The sequence below is a fragment of the Ptychodera flava genome, chromosome 9 (genome assembly GCF_041260155.1).
Source record: "Ptychodera flava strain L36383 chromosome 9, AS_Pfla_20210202, whole genome shotgun sequence".
NCBI lineage: Eukaryota > Metazoa > Hemichordata > Enteropneusta > Ptychoderidae > Ptychodera > Ptychodera flava.
In genome coordinates, this window is record NC_091936.1 from 6459591 (window position 1) to 6480117 (window position 20527).

The 20527-nt window shown below is 36.2% G+C and overlaps 2 protein-coding genes across 3 annotated transcripts; one reads left to right on the forward strand and one right to left on the reverse strand.

The window, feature by feature from the left end:
• Positions 1-384: 384 nt before the first annotated feature.
• Positions 385-14208, reverse strand: LOC139139868 (protein FAM199X-like). 2 transcript variants are annotated; one of them, XM_070708812.1, is made up of 8 exons: positions 13956-14208; positions 10817-10942; positions 9781-9983; positions 8300-8471; positions 5344-5495; positions 4505-4683; positions 3621-3731; positions 385-3072 (listed from the first exon to the last, which is right to left on the reverse strand). In XM_070708812.1, the coding sequence occupies exons 1-8, from the start codon at positions 13985-13987 to the stop codon at positions 3019-3021; spliced, it is 1029 nt and encodes a 342-aa protein (XP_070564913.1). In that variant the 5' UTR covers positions 13988-14208; the 3' UTR covers positions 385-3018. The 2 variants fall into 2 exon arrangements, with proteins under 2 accessions (XP_070564913.1, XP_070564914.1); XM_070708813.1 differs by having other exon boundaries at positions 10817-10939; positions 13956-14175.
• A 169-nt stretch (positions 14209-14377) lies between these two features.
• Positions 14378-19851, forward strand: LOC139139869 (protein Hikeshi-like). Its single transcript, XM_070708814.1, has 4 exons — positions 14378-14792; positions 14953-15187; positions 16250-16386; positions 17427-19851. The coding sequence occupies exons 1-4, from the start codon at positions 14763-14765 to the stop codon at positions 17625-17627; spliced, it is 603 nt and encodes a 200-aa protein (XP_070564915.1). The 5' UTR covers positions 14378-14762; the 3' UTR covers positions 17628-19851.
• The last annotated feature ends 676 nt before the right edge of the window (positions 19852-20527 follow it).

A 20527-nucleotide genomic window follows, 5' to 3' on the forward strand; every position in this document is an offset into this window, starting at 1 on the left:
CTTGTCTTGAACACAACTGAAGCCTTGTACAATTTCCACACATTTTTTTTTACCATGTGACCTTCATTTTGCATTCGTAGTTGGCAACGTCTAGTCAAACATTCTGGCAGGATCAAACCTTTGCTCTTCTTTTTGTTATGTGACATCCTACAAGTGCCAGTAAAAAGGTAAAGGCACTATGTAACTGTTGGGCAGATCATGACTGTTGGCAGTGAAGCCTGAAGTATTGCATGTGCCTACATCAATTCTCCAAATCTCTCAAAATAGTACTGAGCACACTTGGCAATATTTCACACTCCGCATTTTGTTTCAGTTTCTGTGGTATGCTTTACCTTATTTTTCACACCACACTCACAAATCACATAAACATACGGACAATGAACATTTTCAATTTTTTCAAATTTTATTCCTTTTTACAAGCTCAGCCACTTTCCTGGAGATACACTGTGAAGGTATATCTCTCTGATTTCACTCTAAAATCAGTGAACTTTCAAAATGTTGAATTTCAATAGCATACTCTGTGTTGCTTGGTCTGGTTCATTGTGTCTACAAGTACAAAATCACAGGATTTGGCATTGTCACAGACTTCCTAAAATTTCAAACATGAATTTACTCATGTATATGTGACCATGCATGATACGGTATAAAATAAAACCTTTGTAAAACATGCTGAGAGTTGCCGTAAATGAACTATTAATCTCATAAACTTAACCCTTATTAATGGTAATCATGTTTACTGGGAATTAGGATGAAAAGGTTAAGTGTCTCTGGTGGATAAAAGAAATTGTCATCATTTTATCACTTCTGTAAGTACAGTTTAAGGTACATCTATCTGTCCACCATTTCTGCAGTTTTCTTCAAAGTCCAGACCAGTATGACATTTTGGTTAAAAATAAAATATCATTAAAAATATGCCACAAGACTCAACTTTGCTCCTTTAACAACTTACTGATTTTTGTCCATAAAAAAATTTCCCTTCAGAGGGATTTTGGACAGTGTTGAATGCAGAATCAGTCTGTATTGGGCACCTATTCCTTTGCAATGCGATGTGCAGATTTGTGCAATTCCATGACCAAGCCACACAGAATATGAGACATTGAGTTCACTATTTCTAGAATACACCAATTCATACATGACTGGCTTGACTTTTTCTAATGCCATGCTCTGCATGGAGTTATCGCTCAGAAATGTACTTTTGGAAACTATTACAGTAATGCCAATGACAACAGTATGGGAGACTCGGAGCTTAAAATTCAAACATGGAGGTATGAGATATTCTGAGTCATCAATCTTAATTTTCACCCAAAAGACCCTCTTGAATAGAAATTCCTATTGGTTTCCATGGTTACAGATGATATAATATTGAACTTAAGGTGCCAAACAACAATTTTACACACCTGGTCAATTTGTTTCACTGAGAGACAAGACACTTGGTTTGAACAGATCATTTCCTGACGGAACACAAAACCCACCCTGAATGTACACTACATTGATACGTGATAGCGTTGTACTCACAAGTGTTGTTCAGATATTTGTCTTCATGTGTACAAGCTACACATTGCTAACTGTAATTGGATTACATAAACATCAACGATGCAGTTGTAAGTAATCACCAGAGGCACAAACTTACTTTTTGTGCAGTAAATTATCCAAGTAAGCACAGACAGTGACAAAGCACTGTCAAGGCATCTCTGTTAGATGTGACAGTGGTTTCTTTAAGGAACTGTCAACCATGGAATTCAAAGTTTGCATCTAGCCTTGAAAACCCTGCTCTTCATCATGACCAATGAACTTTGAACCAGCCTTGCCCTTTTGTGAACTTTGCAGTCTTGGTTTGCATATCATAGCCATTCGCAAATAACAGAATCATTTGTTGGTATACTTTCACCATTTTGACAGTTTATTTGTACAAGCTGTAACAAATATTCAGTCTAATTTCAATTTCACTTTTGCAATGTTCTTTTGTTATGACCCTGTAATCTTTCCATGTTATGAACATATCAATAGATTGCTTATACAACAGAGAGGACTAGCCTGTCCTCAAAATCCCAATGTGGACAATCTTGTGTTGCTCTGAAAAGAGACACAAGTAGCCATCCAAAGGTAAATATCTCTGTCCAGAATTAGGTGATTCTTAGGATAATATCAAATCATATCAGTATTCATACAACCTGGGTCTTGGAGTGCAGTGAAGACTTGCAAGCATGAAGATCTACTTTATGTAGTTTCCGTTTGTGAAGACGGTGGTTACTGACCTAACGCTGTTGGACTTCTCATTACTACTTTGCAGTTTGTAGTGTAAATATTTATCATTTTGAAGGTTTTCATTTTGAAGGTTTTCATAAAATAGCGTCAACTTCACATTGCAACAAATGTAGATGACTTGTCAGTGTTTGAGATGAACCATGCACTTGTCATGCAGTGAAAAATGGCAGATTGCTCTTCATTAGTTTCTCATAGCCAGACTATGCCAAATGGACTGTAGTGGTGGTTCAAAGTCTCAGACTCGGTGTTAAAAATTTACAACTTTCATATGGACAGACTCAATATTGAAGGTTGGACGTTTCAAGCACGGAACTGATTTTCATCAGGGTAAAAGTTCAAGTTTATCAAAACATGACGACCACACAAACAAGAGTGCTGGGATTGTCATCCAGGAGTTCAACATTTCAATGGCCTCTGCAAAATCATGGACATACAGAGTGTTGTCTCTTGGCAACAGAAGTATAACCCATCTCTCATTGGCATGGCCAGCTGAATAGAAACACAATATACAGGGATACAAAGTATTGTTGATCTGTTCCCAATGATTATAGACAAATGACCACATGATTATGCTCTGACTTCTTATTCACGGTCATTTCATCCCTCATTTGAAGAAAAAAGATACCATACTGTCCAAAGTACAATTCTATCATGACATTCTGAGCGACACTCCCTGCATCAGTAGAAAATTACAAGTGATTCCTTTCACTCATTTTTAAGTTTTTTCCCCTTTGCAATTTGTTCCTCAAGCATTCATATTATATCCACATCTTCCTCCTCAGTTTCACATATAGTCAGCGACACAACCTGAAAAAGAGATAACAAGATTTTGTTGAACATCTCCTTTTACTATGACAGCAGTAATGCTTTTGGAGAAAAAAAAATCTTAACACTCATCAGACAACTTCTGTAATTGGAAGACAGAACAGCTGAAAAAATAAACATGGAGTGTCTGCACAGTTTAAATCCAGACTTCTACAACATCAAGAAGAGTGGTAGTTATACCATGCAGTGTTTTTCTCTAGCACTGGCAATAAACTTTACAATCACAATTTGAAGACAGTAAAGTCTGCTTCCAGTGCTGCTATACTTGACTCCAAGAATTGAACAGTTTTCTTTATCTTAAAGTGATCCGCTGTACTTTCATGGCCATGATCATCATCACTATCAGACAGTGACTGGGTGTTCAATGAAGTGTTCTGCTTCAAAATCTATATTCAAACCTCTTCAAACCTGACAGCTGGTACAGTAATTGTTGTATTAGAGATACAGCTTCCCAAAGAAAATATCTTTGAAAGAAATCTTCAAACTCTATATCAAACAGAGAACATTTTAACAAAGACATTCTTTCCTACCTCTTCTTTACAGAACAGTCCACTTCGTTTCTCCTTCATAGCTTGCCGATATTCTTTCCTCTGTCGCTGTCGTAATGTTTTCATTTGGTTCCTTTTTTCCCTTGTCTGTTTCTATAATAAAGTATACAAAACACATACATCAGACAATTATCATACCAATTTATTGAAAATTATTTATTTTCCACGCCAGATAAGTCAGCTACCAATGTACTAGAACAGAAGGTATATCCCTTATTAATCATAGCCAGTTAAAACTTTGCTATCTTTAGTTGTTCTGATTTTAAATTTTTCTGTGTTTTTGGGAATGTCAAGGGCAAAAAGGAGACTAGAATTCCATTTTGTAGAAAAAGGATTAGAAAGGGTGAGTGTGCTTGATCCAATGACATAACTCACAGCTTGATGTCATTGAGGAACTACAAACTTGTACTCTGTTATTTCTGGGGATGCTCATATAAGAGATAGAATGTGGTTTTGAGATTTAAAAAACTACACAGAATGCCAAATCACGTTGAAAATATGCAGGGAAGTCATGACAAGATTTGAAAATCTGGAAAGCTATGATGTAAATCATCAAATTGGCATCAAGCTGTAATTGTTTCAGTTTCAACATCCAGCAAAAGACAGATACACAACAATATACAGCTATTGGTTTGAATTATTTTCCAAGTTAGACAGAACGATATCTATTCACTTCACCCTCACATAACAACCAAGATGGTAATATGGTCTGATTTTTCTTCTTTGAAATATCCCTAAATCACTTAAAATATCATGGTGTCCAAACTTACTATGAGTCAACAGTTTATCATTGCTAGTAAACAGCTATAAAAGTTCACAATTTTAATTTCCAACCAGAAAAGATCACAATGATTGCATATCTTTACCTTTGAAGGTTTGATTCTGACTTCCTGTGAGGAGTTGCTTTCACCTGAAGAGCTTTCATCACTTGACTTCCGTACATTTCTAGGAACGGTGTTTTTACAGTTGCTGCTACTGCTGCTTGAATTCTTCTTCACAAACTGTCGAATTTTCTTAAGTTTTTCATCATTCAGAGAGTTGATATCTGTGGATAATGTCAAACAAGTCCAATGTGAGATGTGAGATCTTCGTTGGGCTACTTTTGCTCTAGGTTCTATGTTACAGTATGTACTGTTATAACATACAGCATCAAGTTCATGATCAGATGAAATACATTACATCATTGTGAAAACCTTGCCTCTTTCTTGTTCCATCTGTACAATTTTCCTATCCAAAGTTCACTATTAGGATTGAACTAGAAGCACTGGTAATGTCCCTAAAGTGGTTGGAGAACCCTGTCTGTTACACATACAGGTAATTACTAACAACAGTCAAATTTTAACATTATAATCCAAAGATACACTTGTATGATGCTGAAGGGATCTGACTGATGATTGTTCACATGTACTGAAATACAACTGTAACTGATATTAATTTTTGATGCACATGTCAGGTATTCATTGGAGAATATCTTCTATTCAAACCAGTTAATGACTGCATTTCTTTGACAGCTATGTCTGCAAGATGGATTTTTTCCAGACTGTACTTGAGAAAAAATCTACTCTTTCAAGCCAATGACTTGTCATAGCCTGACAATGCTAGATTCCACAGGAAGTTCTTGTCAGTGTCCTCATTTCTCACATCTCTCCGGCAAAATATTCAAGTGCATTATCATTCAGTGTAAAGTTACAGCACTGAAACTTACCGATTACAAATTCACTATCAGTCGGTAAAATAACTGCATTTGGATTGATAATTCTGATCACCTCAAGTTGTTCTCGGAGACCCATCTCTTTGCTTATTGTCTGACCAAGGCTTTCCACCAAAGTGACTCTGTCATCATAGGTCAAACTACTCCTGGAAGATTGAAAACACAAACACACCACCTTCTGTAACTATCTTCCGTACCAAATGCACCACAAAATTTCACAAACAAGCTGAGATAAATCTTTGCAATGCATTTTTCTCTACCTATGAGTATGTAATATGCTTTTTCTCAACTTATAAGCATTGATAAATTTTTTTGGAAATATAATCAACTGCATTACCGTCGTCCCAACTATTTCTGAACTATCTTTCCCATTTTGCAAGTGTCCTGCCATGAAGAAAATCACACCTGTTTGTGGTTAAACCACTCTTTTTTGGTACGTTGAAAAAGTTTAAACAATAAAATTTGTTTATCTATATATATTACACAACAGCATACGTTAAAGACAGGTTGGTATTTTCCATTCATAATAAAGAAGTTTTCCTGAAACCAATTTGGAGTAAGGAATTACATTTCAAGTTCGTGTATCAGCTTTTATGATCAATAACCGCTAATCACATGGAGCGACCGTGCGCTAATATGTACTGCTTTTTTCCAACAACAACAGAGTACCAGTTATATTCGGTAATTTGAAACATGATGGAATTAAGTTCATTTCAAACAAGAACGGACAACATTTTGGGTATGGTCTTACTGTTCTCAGTGTAATGTGTGATGGAATGGTTTTGTGTATTATAGACTGGCTAGTCTTTACATCATTTCATATGCCATACTAGACTTGGTTCAAAGGCAAATAAAGAGCTCTAGACTGACCATGAATGTGAACAGAAATACCAGAATATACAACAGGGAAATAATCAGTGTTTTACTCACATCAATTAAAGCATAGTGGCCACAACTCTTTAAGTTTGGTAAAACATAAATTAATTTACAAAACAAGTAATTATATTGTTACGCACTATGCTCAGTATTAGAAATTCCTGGGGAGAACACTGAAATTACTCTCACTTAGGAGACAGCATAATTGAGGTGAAAAGACTGGGGATCACATTAGACAGTGACGACTTTGAAGCTTCATCCACAGGTATGTACACAGTGATGAGAATGATACAGAGGCCCTTCAAACACAGCTATAGTTTTTAAGTATGGTTATTTGACTTGCAAAGAGAACTGAGTATAAACAAAGATTCACAGAGAAATCTGTGTGACTGTGACATCCAGGAATAAATGAAGTTACTCGGACTCCAAATCATAGATGAGTCAGGTTTAACAGATCCTAACAATGCCATACAACATACAAAACACTAACCTTCCATTGAAAATAAAAGGGAAAACATGTAAGTTGACAAAACCAGTATGTGTCTCCATCCTGATATCAAACTGCAACTACACCCTGCCTCAATGGTTTTAGACAAACATAAACGGGACTTTTTTGATAAAAAAACTAACAGATTTAACTGTATCTGCCAAGCTATCTTTACACCTGAATTACAGGACACTGAGTATTTAATAATTTGAATGAACTCTTATAAACTTTTTGTTCACCTTGTGTTATTCCCTGATTTTGAAAATAACTACAGATATTTACTTTATTTACAATACATTCAAAAAAGATACTATTAAAGTAAAAATTTTACTGAAATATGTAATGCATACTAAATATTCAATGTTACCAAATTATGTATTTCGTAGTTTTCTATGATCAAGTGTCTGCATAGTTTAAATCCAGACTTCTACAACATCAAGAAGAGTGGTAGTTATACCATGCAGTGTTTTTCTCTAGCACTGGCAATAAACTTTACAATCACAATTTGAAGACAGTAAAGTCTGCTTCTAGTGCTGACTGGACATCATGTAGATCACATGACACAATCCTGTCATTAGTGGGATGACACAGTTTCTTGTGTACATAATGCACAACTCTGTAGCCAATAAATTTTGACATTTATTGTGACTCATTATAAGTGGATTTGCATACTGACACAATGCTCATTAATACACCAATAAACCAATATTTTTATTGAAGAAATGGAGCATTAGATCAGATGTGTTCTTGTGATAAAAACTGGCACACCTCCCAATTTATGATTCCCTTTGATGTAGTGTCCAAAAATACTTGCTTGCAACTATGAATTTCCCTCATTAAATCTATTTCTGAAAACTAAGTGACCTCTAACCTCCATGAATCAGAGAAATGAATAACTCAAGCATGGCAACACAATGAACTTGGTGGACAGACAAGAAAATCCCCATGAAATCTTTCAATTAAAATACAAAAAATTTGTTGACCTGATACATATCAATTATTGATTACATTCAATTTCAAAGCTCATCTTAATCATCATCTGTTCAGCTAGAAAACTTTGTACATTTCCCTTAAGTAAAAATCTTACAAATTATGTATTCCTCTGTCATTATGTAAATATGCTTGTAATGTAAAGTTACACAATACGATTCCTAGAAACCCACACACACTTCTCACACTGGATGACACGCATAGATATAAGTGCAGAAATTGTTATGATTTCCTTGCACACGTACATGTACCTCATGAGTAGGACAGAACTACAGGTACACTGAAACATCAAACACCTACAATGACATAAGTGTACTGGGAAAACTACTCCCGAGCAACTGGTGTAGAGGTCAAAGGTCACAGCAAGACAAAACTGTTGTATCCGCGTCTAGGTACAACCACATTCTATTCATGCTTACCTCTTCTTGACAGAAATAAAATGTTTTAGCATGATAAAATCATGTTTGTAGAGACACAAATATTCATTGTATTGTAAGCATTTATCATATTTATCATATCAACTGCAAATAGAATCGAATATTTGAAATGCTCAGCCAGACAGCTGTAGCATACTTCAAAACAAAAAGAAAGACTTACCATTGTGCATATTCGGAGATTTTCCTTCGTTTCCGTGGTAATGTTGGTGAGCTAGGGATGCTGGGTATACTATCTGACTGGGAATCGCTGCTGTTACACACCTCTACATTGTTTGCAACTTGTAGATCCAAGTCATTATCCGTCCATTCAAACGTACTCAGTGACACCCCACCTGTACAGGCAAAAAAAACCAAGCCATTTTCAATTGCTTTTATTCAATGCTTTATATGAATTGCAATTTCCACAGCTAAAAATTAGACACAATTATATAGCATTACCCACTGGATACTCAAGAGTAGACAAAGTCACAATATTTTAGTGAAAATCATTTAATTGAAGGTAGTAGACCATGATATTGTTAAAATACTGGTACACTGGATACAGTGAATATTATAAGATGAGCTACGTTTGTAAGGGCATTTCTTTCATTGTTACATCAAAAGATTATTTTATGTCCCATGCTAATACTAAGGTACGCATGTGTAATTAAATATGCCCTTACATAAAAAAATGTCAACAAAAGAATTATCAACTGAACTATTTTATTAGTATACCCTCACATGATTATTTTGACACATTTTCATTTCTTGCTAATTTGCTGTAAGTGGACTTTCAGTAAGGGGAAGTCGAAGTTTAAGTATTAATGTTGAATAGACAGTAAAATCTTGGCTCTGTTTTCTAATTTGCAGTAGTTTTATGTAAACTGTTGATAGAATGACACTGGGTCAGGCCTGATCTGAGTAAGTAAAGTGTTTGTGTCCACTCAAAATTCCAAGAGGTTAGAACATAAGCAGTCAAAAAACACAAGGAAATTTAGCACAAAAAATATCTCGTTATTCGATACTTTTCTCAAACAGCTTGCTCACTCCTGTAACTTTATGCTTCCAAAGAACATAATCTTACTTAACCTGATTCAATGTTTGTAATATGAATGTTTTAAGGAAGGATTTTGTCGCAGAGTGAAATTCATGGTATGACATTGTGATAAAGAATCGCAAAAATGGAAAATTCTACAGGTAAATTGATGTTTTTTATCCTGAAAAACTCTTAAACACCTGTGCACTAGAGTGCAAAACAAACAACCTACTTACTCTGGCCTTACTAAAAATATAGCTTATCCTTTGTCAGTTTGGTTTGGTCTTCAAGACAAACATTTCCCATGAGTAATTTTAATAAACATGCAAAATAATCCTGGAGTAACCTGCCTCATGTTTGTCTATATATACACCTTTGTTTCAATCAGTGTATGTTTAGCAGAAATATTTCACAATAAAAATATGCAGTCATCATCATAAATCACTCTTATCAATGACATTCTATGATACAACAAGCGACCATAAATATCTTACTGTCATCACGGTACATGCCCTCTCCAAATTACAGTTCCAATACAGATACTCCAGTATGAATAAATATCATAGTATACATGCTCAATAGCAAATAAGCCAAAATGTGACTATGAGTATATAAGATATCCTAACCTGTAATGCTTCCTTCGTCAAGGATATTCAATATTGAATGTGAGATGTAGTCATTGTCTGAAGATGTAAATAGATCATCATTTTGTACATCCACCACGTCAATGAACGCATCATCACTACACTCTGAGCTGGCCACACTCCCTGAAGAACATGATGAACTGGAAGTTTTTAAAGACTGGGCTGACTCTTTATGGCTCTTCACCCTGCAAGTTATGTAAATCATTTGAACAACTGAAATAAGCCTACTAGAGAATGTTCAGGTCAGGTCATTGACTGGTTTTCTAATGACAAACAGCTGTCAGAGTCTCTCATGTAATGATTGAGTAATGGTTGGCTTTTCGACCAACCAGTATTTGGTAATCCTATGGTCACATGGCTTTAGCCAGGTATCAACCCTTCGTATTATAGTTGAAAGTTACACCAATCCAGTGGTACAGAATGTATTGTAATTACACTAAATTATGATGTTGATTAGCTTGTGCAGTCACCACTGAAAACTTCCCAGTATTTTAGTATTGGTTCATAAAGATAGACAATACTGCTGCTTACAATAAATGATGAATATGAATGCAACTTTCTTGTAATGCTATACAAGTGCATCATAGTTGCCTGTGATAATACAAAACGTTGTCTTCTCATAGTATCATCTATGCCTTATGAATTGTTAGTTTTATATGTACTTTGCCACAATTATGACTCTAGACAATGAAATATTGAACAAATATCTGCTTTGTATTAACAAACAATAATTACATGTATGTATAACTGTAAGTCTTTCTGTAATGAGGATAAAATGTTACCATGGTATCCATAGGTCATGTGACTGAGCTCCCCAAAAGTCTACGACAGCAGTAATGAAATGGAAGCTAAAATTATACAACACCCCCCTCCATCTTTGACAAAAACATAGTTTACGACAACACCAAAAATTTATTGGAAAAAAAAAAATCTTCACTAAAGGAACTGCAGCTAGATGAATGATAGAAAAGATGGAGATGAGTCGTTTTTTGTTGTTCCATCAGGTCAAGGTGCTTACCTTTCTATTTCTGCTTCAATGGCAGTTATGTCCATGTCCACATTGTTGCCACATGGAGCGATGTATTTGTTGAAAAACTCTGCCTGGTGTTCCTTGGAAAACAGTGGTTCAATATTCCATGGGCTGCTGTAAAATGTGATGGTTTAAAAATTTGGACATGAGAGTCTTAACTTACAGTGACACTAACACAGATCCATATACACTTTTATTAGCCAAGCCAAGCTGAAACCACCCTTGAGTACATTTCCTACACAACTGCTCTGAGAAGTACATTCAGGGTAAGTAAAATGGGATTGTTGAGTTTTTTGTTTTTCTTTTTCTATGAACTTAATTTTTATAAGTTTCTAAATTAAAACATCATGTTTGAAAATCTTGAAAAAATATGAGGGTTTTAGAGGGGCAGGTCAGGTTATGGGAACAAATAGTTTCTTGGTTTCTGCGAGATTAAATTTCCCATTTCATGAGTTCACACACTCACAGTTTTTCGTTAACTTTGTTTTATATTAGGTTTTCAAGAATTGGAGGATTAATAGATGGCAAGATGAAGTCTACATTTTGAGGATAGAAATTTTATGTACAACAAAAGTCTTTGATCAACGTTCTGCATGTGCTGCATATTCTCACAAGGGTAGCACTGTCCACATTGACATCATATCACTGACGCCATTGTTCCTGTTTCACTTTTTTTTTATATTGTGCAAATCTCTCCGAGAAGTATGCTATAAGGTGGCATATAAAACATTTAGATACCAGGTCACCCTGCCACTTATAGAAATACAATACTCAGCAAGAAATGGAACATGACGCCAGGATACAATACACATGCATTATCCATTCTCCTGATGGCTTGTAACAAAACAACAGGCATTGCCAAGTCAGATGATTTTCTTAATGAATTACTCAGAAACTGTTCAAAGTACATTGTACTAGTAGATGGTTGTCATTTCTTTATTGTACAAGAATTTTCAAAAATTAATGGAAAATATGACTCTGTTCCCTATGACAGTCAAGCAGTGGTAGAATTGAGGACAAATTGTGGTAGTCTTTTTCCAAGAAACCATGATAGTCATTAAAATTCGAACATTTTTTATTTATTTTTTTCATCTCACAAACCAAGCTCTCCTGCTGACAAATATGAGTTTTTTTTATCACTCTAAACCAACACCTTCATTTGTACAGGTATGACATACAGGTTCTATATAACATATGCTAGCGGTATATTTGTATCACAGCAGAACATAAATGCATAATGAAAGCTACTAACCATGGTTTGTGAGCACTAGTAAATCCCTTCTGATCAAACAATAGGACATAACAGACATAGAATGCAGCAAATTAATTTTAATGTCTACTGATTGAACAACACTTGTTTATGACATGTTTTTGACTTGAAAACAATGATGTTGGGCATGAGTAGATGGAAATAACTTTACTAACATCAGTCACAGATGGATTGATGCATTGGTACAGCCAAATTACACTCCCATGTGTTGAGGGACTGTGAGTGTGAGTTGATTTAGAACTTCATACATGTAACTTACTAATGACATGTGTTGTTTGCAAGAAACCAGTAAACATACAACAGGGGACTGGCTTTAATCGCAGTTGATGGAGGGATGTGCTTAAATAAACCTTAGTAGATGGAGAGTGAAAACCACTGTAAAATATTAGAGAATCTCTGATCCTCCTTTGTGATTATAAATGTGATGTTGATGATAAACCTTGTTTTTCTCCAATTCTAATCTTTTGAATTAATTTGTATACTGTAAACTACCATGGTAGTGTAAAATATTCTATACATTATGTGATGTCATCATGTCAATATACTCTGAAGACATGACACACTTTACATACTGGGGTGATTCAATGCATTGAGATGTCCCATAAACCTAGCTATTATGTACAGGCCAAACGCGATGGTACACACATGACATCATGTTTTACAGAGGACCACTAACAGAGAACAAAATAGGTGTTAATGCGATGAAATGTAGAGTGTTTGCTTCATCCATGGAGATAGTAGCGGAGACCTCTATGCATCTACTGAGCTTTCCATCGTAACGAGGTTGACGCAGATTTCAACTGATTCACGCAGTTGAAAATGTTTCTCTTAAACCGGCATATTTTTTTGCCAAAAAAAATTGTAATTTAAAATTTAGAATTATTATTAGAAATAATTTAGAATTATTCATTCCTCTGCATTGTAAAATGTTACCATAAAATTTACAACACAATGGGGATAAATTTTGCAAAACCTGACACATCGTAAACAAACTGAACATTATTGCTAGAGGGCATATGTGTTATGCTAAGTATACCCAGAAAGAGGACGGCTGCCGTTATGCTATGGCAGAGTATCATAATGTGATGTGCATGTTTGCGCGGCACGTTTCTCGTGTGGGCGAGGTTTAGGCCAAACAGCAAAGCTCAGAGTTGAGCATGGAGTCGGTCAGGGGGTGGGGTTTTCAATTTCTGATACCGTCGACAGCACTCTTACACAAAATGTTACACAAAATGTTACCTGGCTAACATTTAAGAAAGTTGAAGCATTAATTTGATTTACACCGCGAAAGCTGGAAAACTGCATACATGCTCTTGGCTTCGTACAATGGCCTTCGACCGAGTTGTCGCCACGTCGATAGCGCTTTCATGATTTTTTCTTTCATTTATTCTGCGCCTGATCTGTGTGCTACATTCAGACGAAAGGCATGAAACCCTAGTTTACCAAGGCCATTTGAGATTGTTATGTCGAAGGCTTACAATTTGCATGCATCGGATTTTTTTATGCAGTTGGCATATATTACCGAAACAGCTGATTACAAGCTTCAAATGAATTTCCTCATGACCCCGACTAGACAGAGCTGGTTGTGAGTGTGGATAAAAAGAGAATGACTAATGTACAAGCCTTATCGGCTTCCGGTTTATGACATGCATGAAGTCTTCTTGAAACAAGCAAAGTACGACAACTTACGCTGCACAAAATTATATTCTCCCTAAAATGTATGAATGATGCGTATCTCAATGCGATGAACATAAGTACAGAACGTCGTACGACAACGAGCGATATTCGCGCTGCATATGCAAACGAGTGTGAACTACATGTTGTACGTAGACAGGCGTGTGTCCGTATGGAACTTACCTCGAAAGCGTTACACTCGATTCGGCGATCATTTCGGCCTAATTTTCCGGCCCTCTTTGGCCCTCAATGCGGTCCAACACCAGTGTGGTGGGTGTCGTATATATACCTTGGCTGGTACACACAGAATTCGCAGATTTGTCCTTTATAGATTAAATTTATGAGTACTAAGTGTAGTATACTCCCAACGTGGGACCGGGAAATTGCTGGACAATAGAATGCTGTAGATGCCGCATAATACGTCACATGTAAAATTAGCATAAAGTGAATAATAGACCGAGAAATGTGATTGGATGCATCATCTTCAGACTGAGATTACGAAGGTGTGGCTTATATGGTACTGACAAATTAAAAATGCTGTTACGAAGCCATGCAAGGTTGCCACGGTGAACACGTGTTTAATCTATGCATCCAATCCTGTCTGCGTCTTTTCCCCGCCATTACGGTGCTTGACAGTGTGAAGGTGACCTTTGGAGACAAGCACCGTATTTCACGTGTCAGCCACTGCAGCGCTGCAGCCTTCACAATATTGTATTCTTCTTCTTGGCTAAAGCAATTTGATAAACCAAAAATGAATTTATACAACACCTACAAGCAGTGTCATAAAAACTTAAAAGTACGGCGGCATGGCCTGATACGAACTCGATTACAGGGTTAGGCTGAGGTTAGAGTGGAAAGGTCATGTCTGGAACCCGGAAGTAGCTACCACTGACCTGACATGCCAGATACTGCAAAACGTGTAAACACTACTCGCTTCGATTACACGTCTAACCTGCGACTTTCCGGTGGTTTCAGACAAACCTCCCGACCATGTTCGGATGTATAGTGTCAGGAAGGCTGGTAAGTAAACTCAAAATTCCCTGGAAAATGTTCAAGCAGGTTTCGTCAATCTCAGCGTTCTCTACTGCGGCTCTGACGTGCAAAGATGTTTCTAGAACATTCCTGGAAATAGCCATAGCATAATTGAATTCACAGTTTTCTTATGTATTGTGTTTGGCAGATTCAAACCGAAGCTCAACAGATCGACCAGACTCACTTTGTGTTTAACATAGAAAATACAGAAAACATCAACCATGTTGTAGTGTTCCTACTCGGTACAGTACCCTTCCCAGATGGTCTTGGTGGTTCTGTCTTCTTCAGTTGGCCAAGTCCAGAGGGCCCTCAGTGGCAGCTTCTTGGCCACATTTCTAATCAAAAGCCTAGTGCCATTTTCAAGATAACAAAAGTCAAACCAGGTAGGAATGTAGACGCATGGTTTACCTCTCTTAACCTAACAGCTTGTTTTTCAGTCCAGGGCTCTTTGATTCTGAACTGACCACCATTCATGGCAATGCAAAAATGTATAAGAAGTCATAGTTATGTATGTAGTACACTTTAGGGAATTCAGTCTGCAATGTTTCTCAGTTTTATCGGTTGGGTAATACATATGTGATCATCACACATCATCTTGACTCCTATTGAGTCACATCTCAGCTGAATTGACCAAAGAAAAAACTGTCTCTGATAACCATCAGCCATCCTTTAGTTCAAACCTGGTAACCCCTTCAACTTTCTTTTTCTGCATTCACAAGCAAATCTGGCATGATTTGGGAAAGACAGAACTGAAATTATTGATGTGTGCATTCTAAACTAGCTACCCCCACTTCAGCAAGCATGTTCTCGATATTGAACATGCAAAGTGCAACACTGAGATGATAGCAAGTGTGGACATGTATACAGTGTTGCATTGAGGAATTTTAAACCAGAGGACACTGCGTTCCACTACCGTCTATTTTTAGGGACATTTTGCACATTTTGGGACAACATGCGTCAGATGTCAATCAAATTTTTGTATTATTTTATCATAAATTAGATTCACAAAACAAAATTCTAGCTACTGGGACTGTGTCGCTATGCTTTAATTTTAGGCAAGTAATTCTACCGGTACACAGTACCTGCCACCAATCAGAGCTCAGTCGGACTACAACAAAGTGCAGTGTTTTACTGTTAATCACAGCTTTGAAAGTACGTAAATATAAGCCACCAAATACTCTTGCAAAACGAAGGTCATCGTCTGTAACAGAATTGACATGCAGACTACAAATTGAACACAGTCTACTCACGAGTACACCCGAGGTGACCTGCAGTATGCAAGAATGCGGGAGAACGGGTTCCGTTTTGGGGACATTGTTGCAAGGGCACATCCTGGCTGCACCGTGCTACAACACTGTGTATATGTGTAGAGGAGGCTCTGTATGATTTTGGAATAGATGTCCTCATTTAACACTTTCCTTCTTTTATGATTGCTGTTTTTACAGAGGATATTATCAAATCTGGTCCATTTGGCATGATGGCAGCTCAAGCTAACTTCCAGAACAATACGATATCTCAGATTGGGATTTCTGTAGAACCACTGAGTAGCATAGCACAGCAGACACCTGCAGTAGGCGTACAGGTAAAGACATTGTTTTACACTGTCACATTCTTTTGCCATGATCTATACTCTTTGTCATCAATATGCAGTTGCAGTATTCTCAACAGTATTCTGATGTACCCTTAACATCCATCGGTTGATTGGCACTCTGGCTAGCATAGCTTCATGAGTCAGACCATCAAGACAGTTACCCCGTACTGTAGAAAGTAGAATGAAGCTTTGTTGTAATGTGGTGTGGGAAATTCTCGTATTGTCTGCATGAAATCTTGTAACACACAGTTTATTGCCTGTTGCTGATGCTGTTGTGATTGTATACATTTTTTATATCGTCACACAGTACAATACATTACCCACAATCCTCTTTGATTTGTATCCTTGAAGGTTACTTTTCTTATAACTTTTTCAGTTCTGTATGCAAGCAATAATGTGCAGCATCAGAATAATTGCTAAATAATATCGAGTAAAAGTACGTTTAGAAATTTCAGTGAAAGTTTCCAAGTACCCATTAAACAACCATGGAAGTCACGTTCTGCAGGTACAATAAATGCCATACTTTTTAGGCAGCAAGTTATAACGAACTGAAGGGGTAATTCTCTGAGAAAACTTAGAATGCAAATTTCTTTTGTCATTTCCATTGGAAAAAATCAATACCCTTTTGTTTCAAAAAACAGTTGCAACTGGTCTCCCTACTTTCCATCACATTATTCTGTATGGCTAAAGACACAATCAGTTGAAATTTTACAAAAATGCTATCTCCTCTCTCAATCTTGCATAATTTTTCAAATCATTTAAAATGACAATTAAGAAGAACGGTGTCCTTAAAAGTACATTTTCAGAATTTTTACAACTAGTCTATGAATTTGTCTACACATGGGAGACCTGGTAGACTTCTCTGAGGATACAAATCATAATGAATTATGGGAAATCTACAGTACTGTGCGTCATACAAGATGTACACATGAACACTGTTCTCTATGCATTATCAAATCATGGCATTACTGGTTACAATCCCCGTTTTTATTCTACTTATTCACCACCTTTTCATCATTTTCTGTTTCTAGCCATCCGCAATGGATTCCTTCACCCAGTTCACAACCAAGATGTTGGAAAACTTTTACAACTATGCATCATCCTTTGCAGTGACACAGGCACAGATGGTGCCACAACCCAATGAAACATTCGTGCCAAGCAGTGCTCTCCAGAACTGGTTCACCAATTTCCAAAGAAGACTGCAGCAAAATCCTAATTTTTGGAAGTCGTGAATTTTTTATGGCAATTGGAGATGCTTCAATTACCATAAACATCCAGTCAGTGACATTTCAACACACTATGATAATAGGTCACTGCTTGTAAGTACTATGTGTTGTACATACTATCAGCTGAAATCTTGAACTAAATCGCAGGTTATTACGTTTGTAAGTTAAGAATGTAACTGATGTGTCATTCACAAAAAGTTATTTTTAATCATTGCTTTTTCAGTATGAAAGTTACGCTGTGATACAAAGAATTCTACAAGAGAAAAGTGGACTTCAACCTTGGGTTTTAACCCTTTAACTATCAAATTTTAGTAAAGCCCTATTGTTTTCTAAGGTAATGTTGGACCGCTATACCTGAAATCGTGTGTCTAAACAATGTGACATTCAATCTTTTTCTATCAATCAAGATTCTTCTTTATGACTTTATTTTTTATAGTGAGTATATTTTCCAAAAAAAGCCCAACATGCAGTTACTAAAGTGTTGAGCTAAAATTTTGAAAAGTGCAGGTTTAAAGGCCAGTAGCTGTTACTTTTGATTTTTTTCCTCTATTTTTGTTTTGAATGTCAACTACAGTGTATTGTTCTACTCCCAAAGCATATTGAGATTAACTGTATGAAGTTTATTAACTCAGCCCTTACATGTGTAAACTAAATTGTTATTGTAGGCAAGTGAATTCTGGATTAGAATTCATCTGCAAACTGTATATGTGCATTCTACATGTATAGTCGCCTTGTTGACAAGTTAAATAGTAGGTATTTCAATGTGCTTAAGGGAATAGAACAAGACTTTCAATTGACATACAAAACTAAAATAGTGATAAAATCATCAAAAGTTACAGCTAGTGGCCCTCTACATTATATCCAAGGGAGTACCATACATTAAAAGTGGTATTCTTTCAGCAAAGGTAGAGAAACCTTCATATGGCATGTGACAGCATTCTGAAGTGTCGGTGACAAGTCCCCTTAACTCACTGATAGCAATGATGCAATGTACTGCCATAATTTTTGTAAACATATACCAGATGTATTGTGGCAGGTTTTAACATTGATACTTCATAATATGTGACATCAAAACCAGTGATTGTACTGCTATGGATAGTCATACTTCATCACAGTTCATAGTTCATGTCCATTCATTTGGAGGATCTACCATGAAGTGATGCTTCTTTTCCTTGTTTTTGAAACAGAGTGCCCTCAAAGGACAGATCTTTCAGGTACATGTCAAGGTATGGAGAAAGAATTCATTTCAAAAAATTTCACTGTGAGCAAATCAGCAGCTGGTTTATATGGAGATAGAATTCATTTCAAAAAATTCCATTTTGATCAAATCAGTGGCTAGTTTATATAACTGTATCTCTGACATGTACAGGGGTTGATGAATAGAATGAAGATTTAAACAAGCACATCAAGTTTTCAGGCATGGAACATTTATCTACAATCCTGTAGAATAGTGGGTCCATGCTCTGCTAATTGTGTACATGTCTTGGGCGTTTTCAACAGTTAATATAAAATGTAACTGCCCAACTAAATGTTTAATTTCACTTTCTTTGGCATGAACCCAGTATTCTGAAGTTCTGTCCATATCTGCAATTTTGGATATAAAGGTGATGTTCTTTAAAAACAAGTTATTTCCAAGTTCTATTCAAAGTCTAATAAAGTGGGGAAAAAACCATTAACCATGTCTTTCCTTGACTGCTGTCAGTTCAGGTTGGATTGCTAGGGTAGGGTAAATATTGCTGAGCCAGGTTATACTGAGATACCATTGCTGAAGAAACACTCAATTATAAGATGTTGCAGCTGAAATTTTGCAACCTAAGAGAGCCAATTTTCAATATGGCAGATTTCTACAGGGAAAACACATAAGATTATAGAAACCAAGGTAAAAGTTTAGGTTATACAGGAATATCATACATGAAATGCCTAAAAAGTTGAAAAGATACACAAGTAACAGCCAATTGCATGAACAAACAGAACTTTTTGCCATGACAGCGATTATATTGATTATGAAAGTATTTATTAGATCACAATCTCAAATCTTCATATGGTGAGTAGACTTTTACCCACAATGCATTACAATATCATGTAGTTTGCCCCTTAGCACATCAACATTAAATAAATATTGCATGATCGATACTAATTTTTTGATCAACTGGTCATACCTTAATTTCATTGCTGAAGTAACGTATCCTCCTGAATAAAGATATCGAAAGATGTGGAATCATGAAATGATCATGAACGTCTATTTGTTTTTTTGTTCTGAAAAGATAAAGTAATTAAACCGTCTGACTCTGGTAAACTGGTAATACCAATAGAAAAGTCATAGAGCTTTGCCATGATTCAAAAATTTTTAAGTGCAAACTTTGTAAACAGGCAAGACTTCATCTAGACTTTAAATAAGCATATGAAGGATTTAGAAAAGTCGGTGGTTGAATTCAAGGTCAAGTACTCTGCAACAGTAAGCATATTTCATTTCTTTATAATTCAATATGTAATACTATAGGCAATAGTGAGTGGACATGAAGTATAAGGAAAATTTGGTGTTCCTGTGTTAATTTTGGGGATAAGGCACAGAACATCTTGCTCTTTAATTTCGCAGCTCACATTTTCCTAAAAATTGTCCACCTCGAATGCAGTAAGGAGTCTATTCACAGGGAAACCATTGTCAGAACTGTGCCCCTGTGCGAGTTTCTTGTTTAAAAACAACGTATTCCGTGCAAGATATCTAGATGCACCTCATTATCATAGCTGCTATGATGTAGATTATGACAGACATTTTTAACTTTCATCAATCACCATCGTACCTTCAATACAGTGTTAACATTGGTCGTATGAGTCCCATACAACCTTTGAGCACAGTTCTCACAACTGTATCCCTTTAACATTGAAGCGCTTAAGCATTGTGGCTT

Excerpts from the sequence above, each read along its gene's own strand:
- LOC139139868 (XM_070708812.1), bottom strand. The coding sequence starts at position 13,987 with ATGATCGCCGAATCGAGTGTAACGCTTTCGAG. Across the intron at positions 9,984-10,816 it reads ATTGAAGCAGAAATAGAAAG|GGTGAAGAGCCATAAAGAGT; the intron begins GTAAGCACCTTG and ends CATAACTTGCAG. Across the intron at positions 3,732-4,504 it reads TCAGAATCAAACCTTCAAAG|AAACAGACAAGGGAAAAAAG; the intron begins GTAAAGATATGC and ends ACTTTATTATAG.
- LOC139139869 (XM_070708814.1), top strand. The coding sequence starts at position 14,763 with ATGTTCGGATGTATAGTGTCAGGAAGGCTG. Across the intron at positions 14,793-14,952 it reads GTATAGTGTCAGGAAGGCTG|ATTCAAACCGAAGCTCAACA; the intron begins GTAAGTAAACTC and ends TGTGTTTGGCAG. Across the intron at positions 15,188-16,249 it reads GATAACAAAAGTCAAACCAG|AGGATATTATCAAATCTGGT; the intron begins GTAGGAATGTAG and ends CTGTTTTTACAG.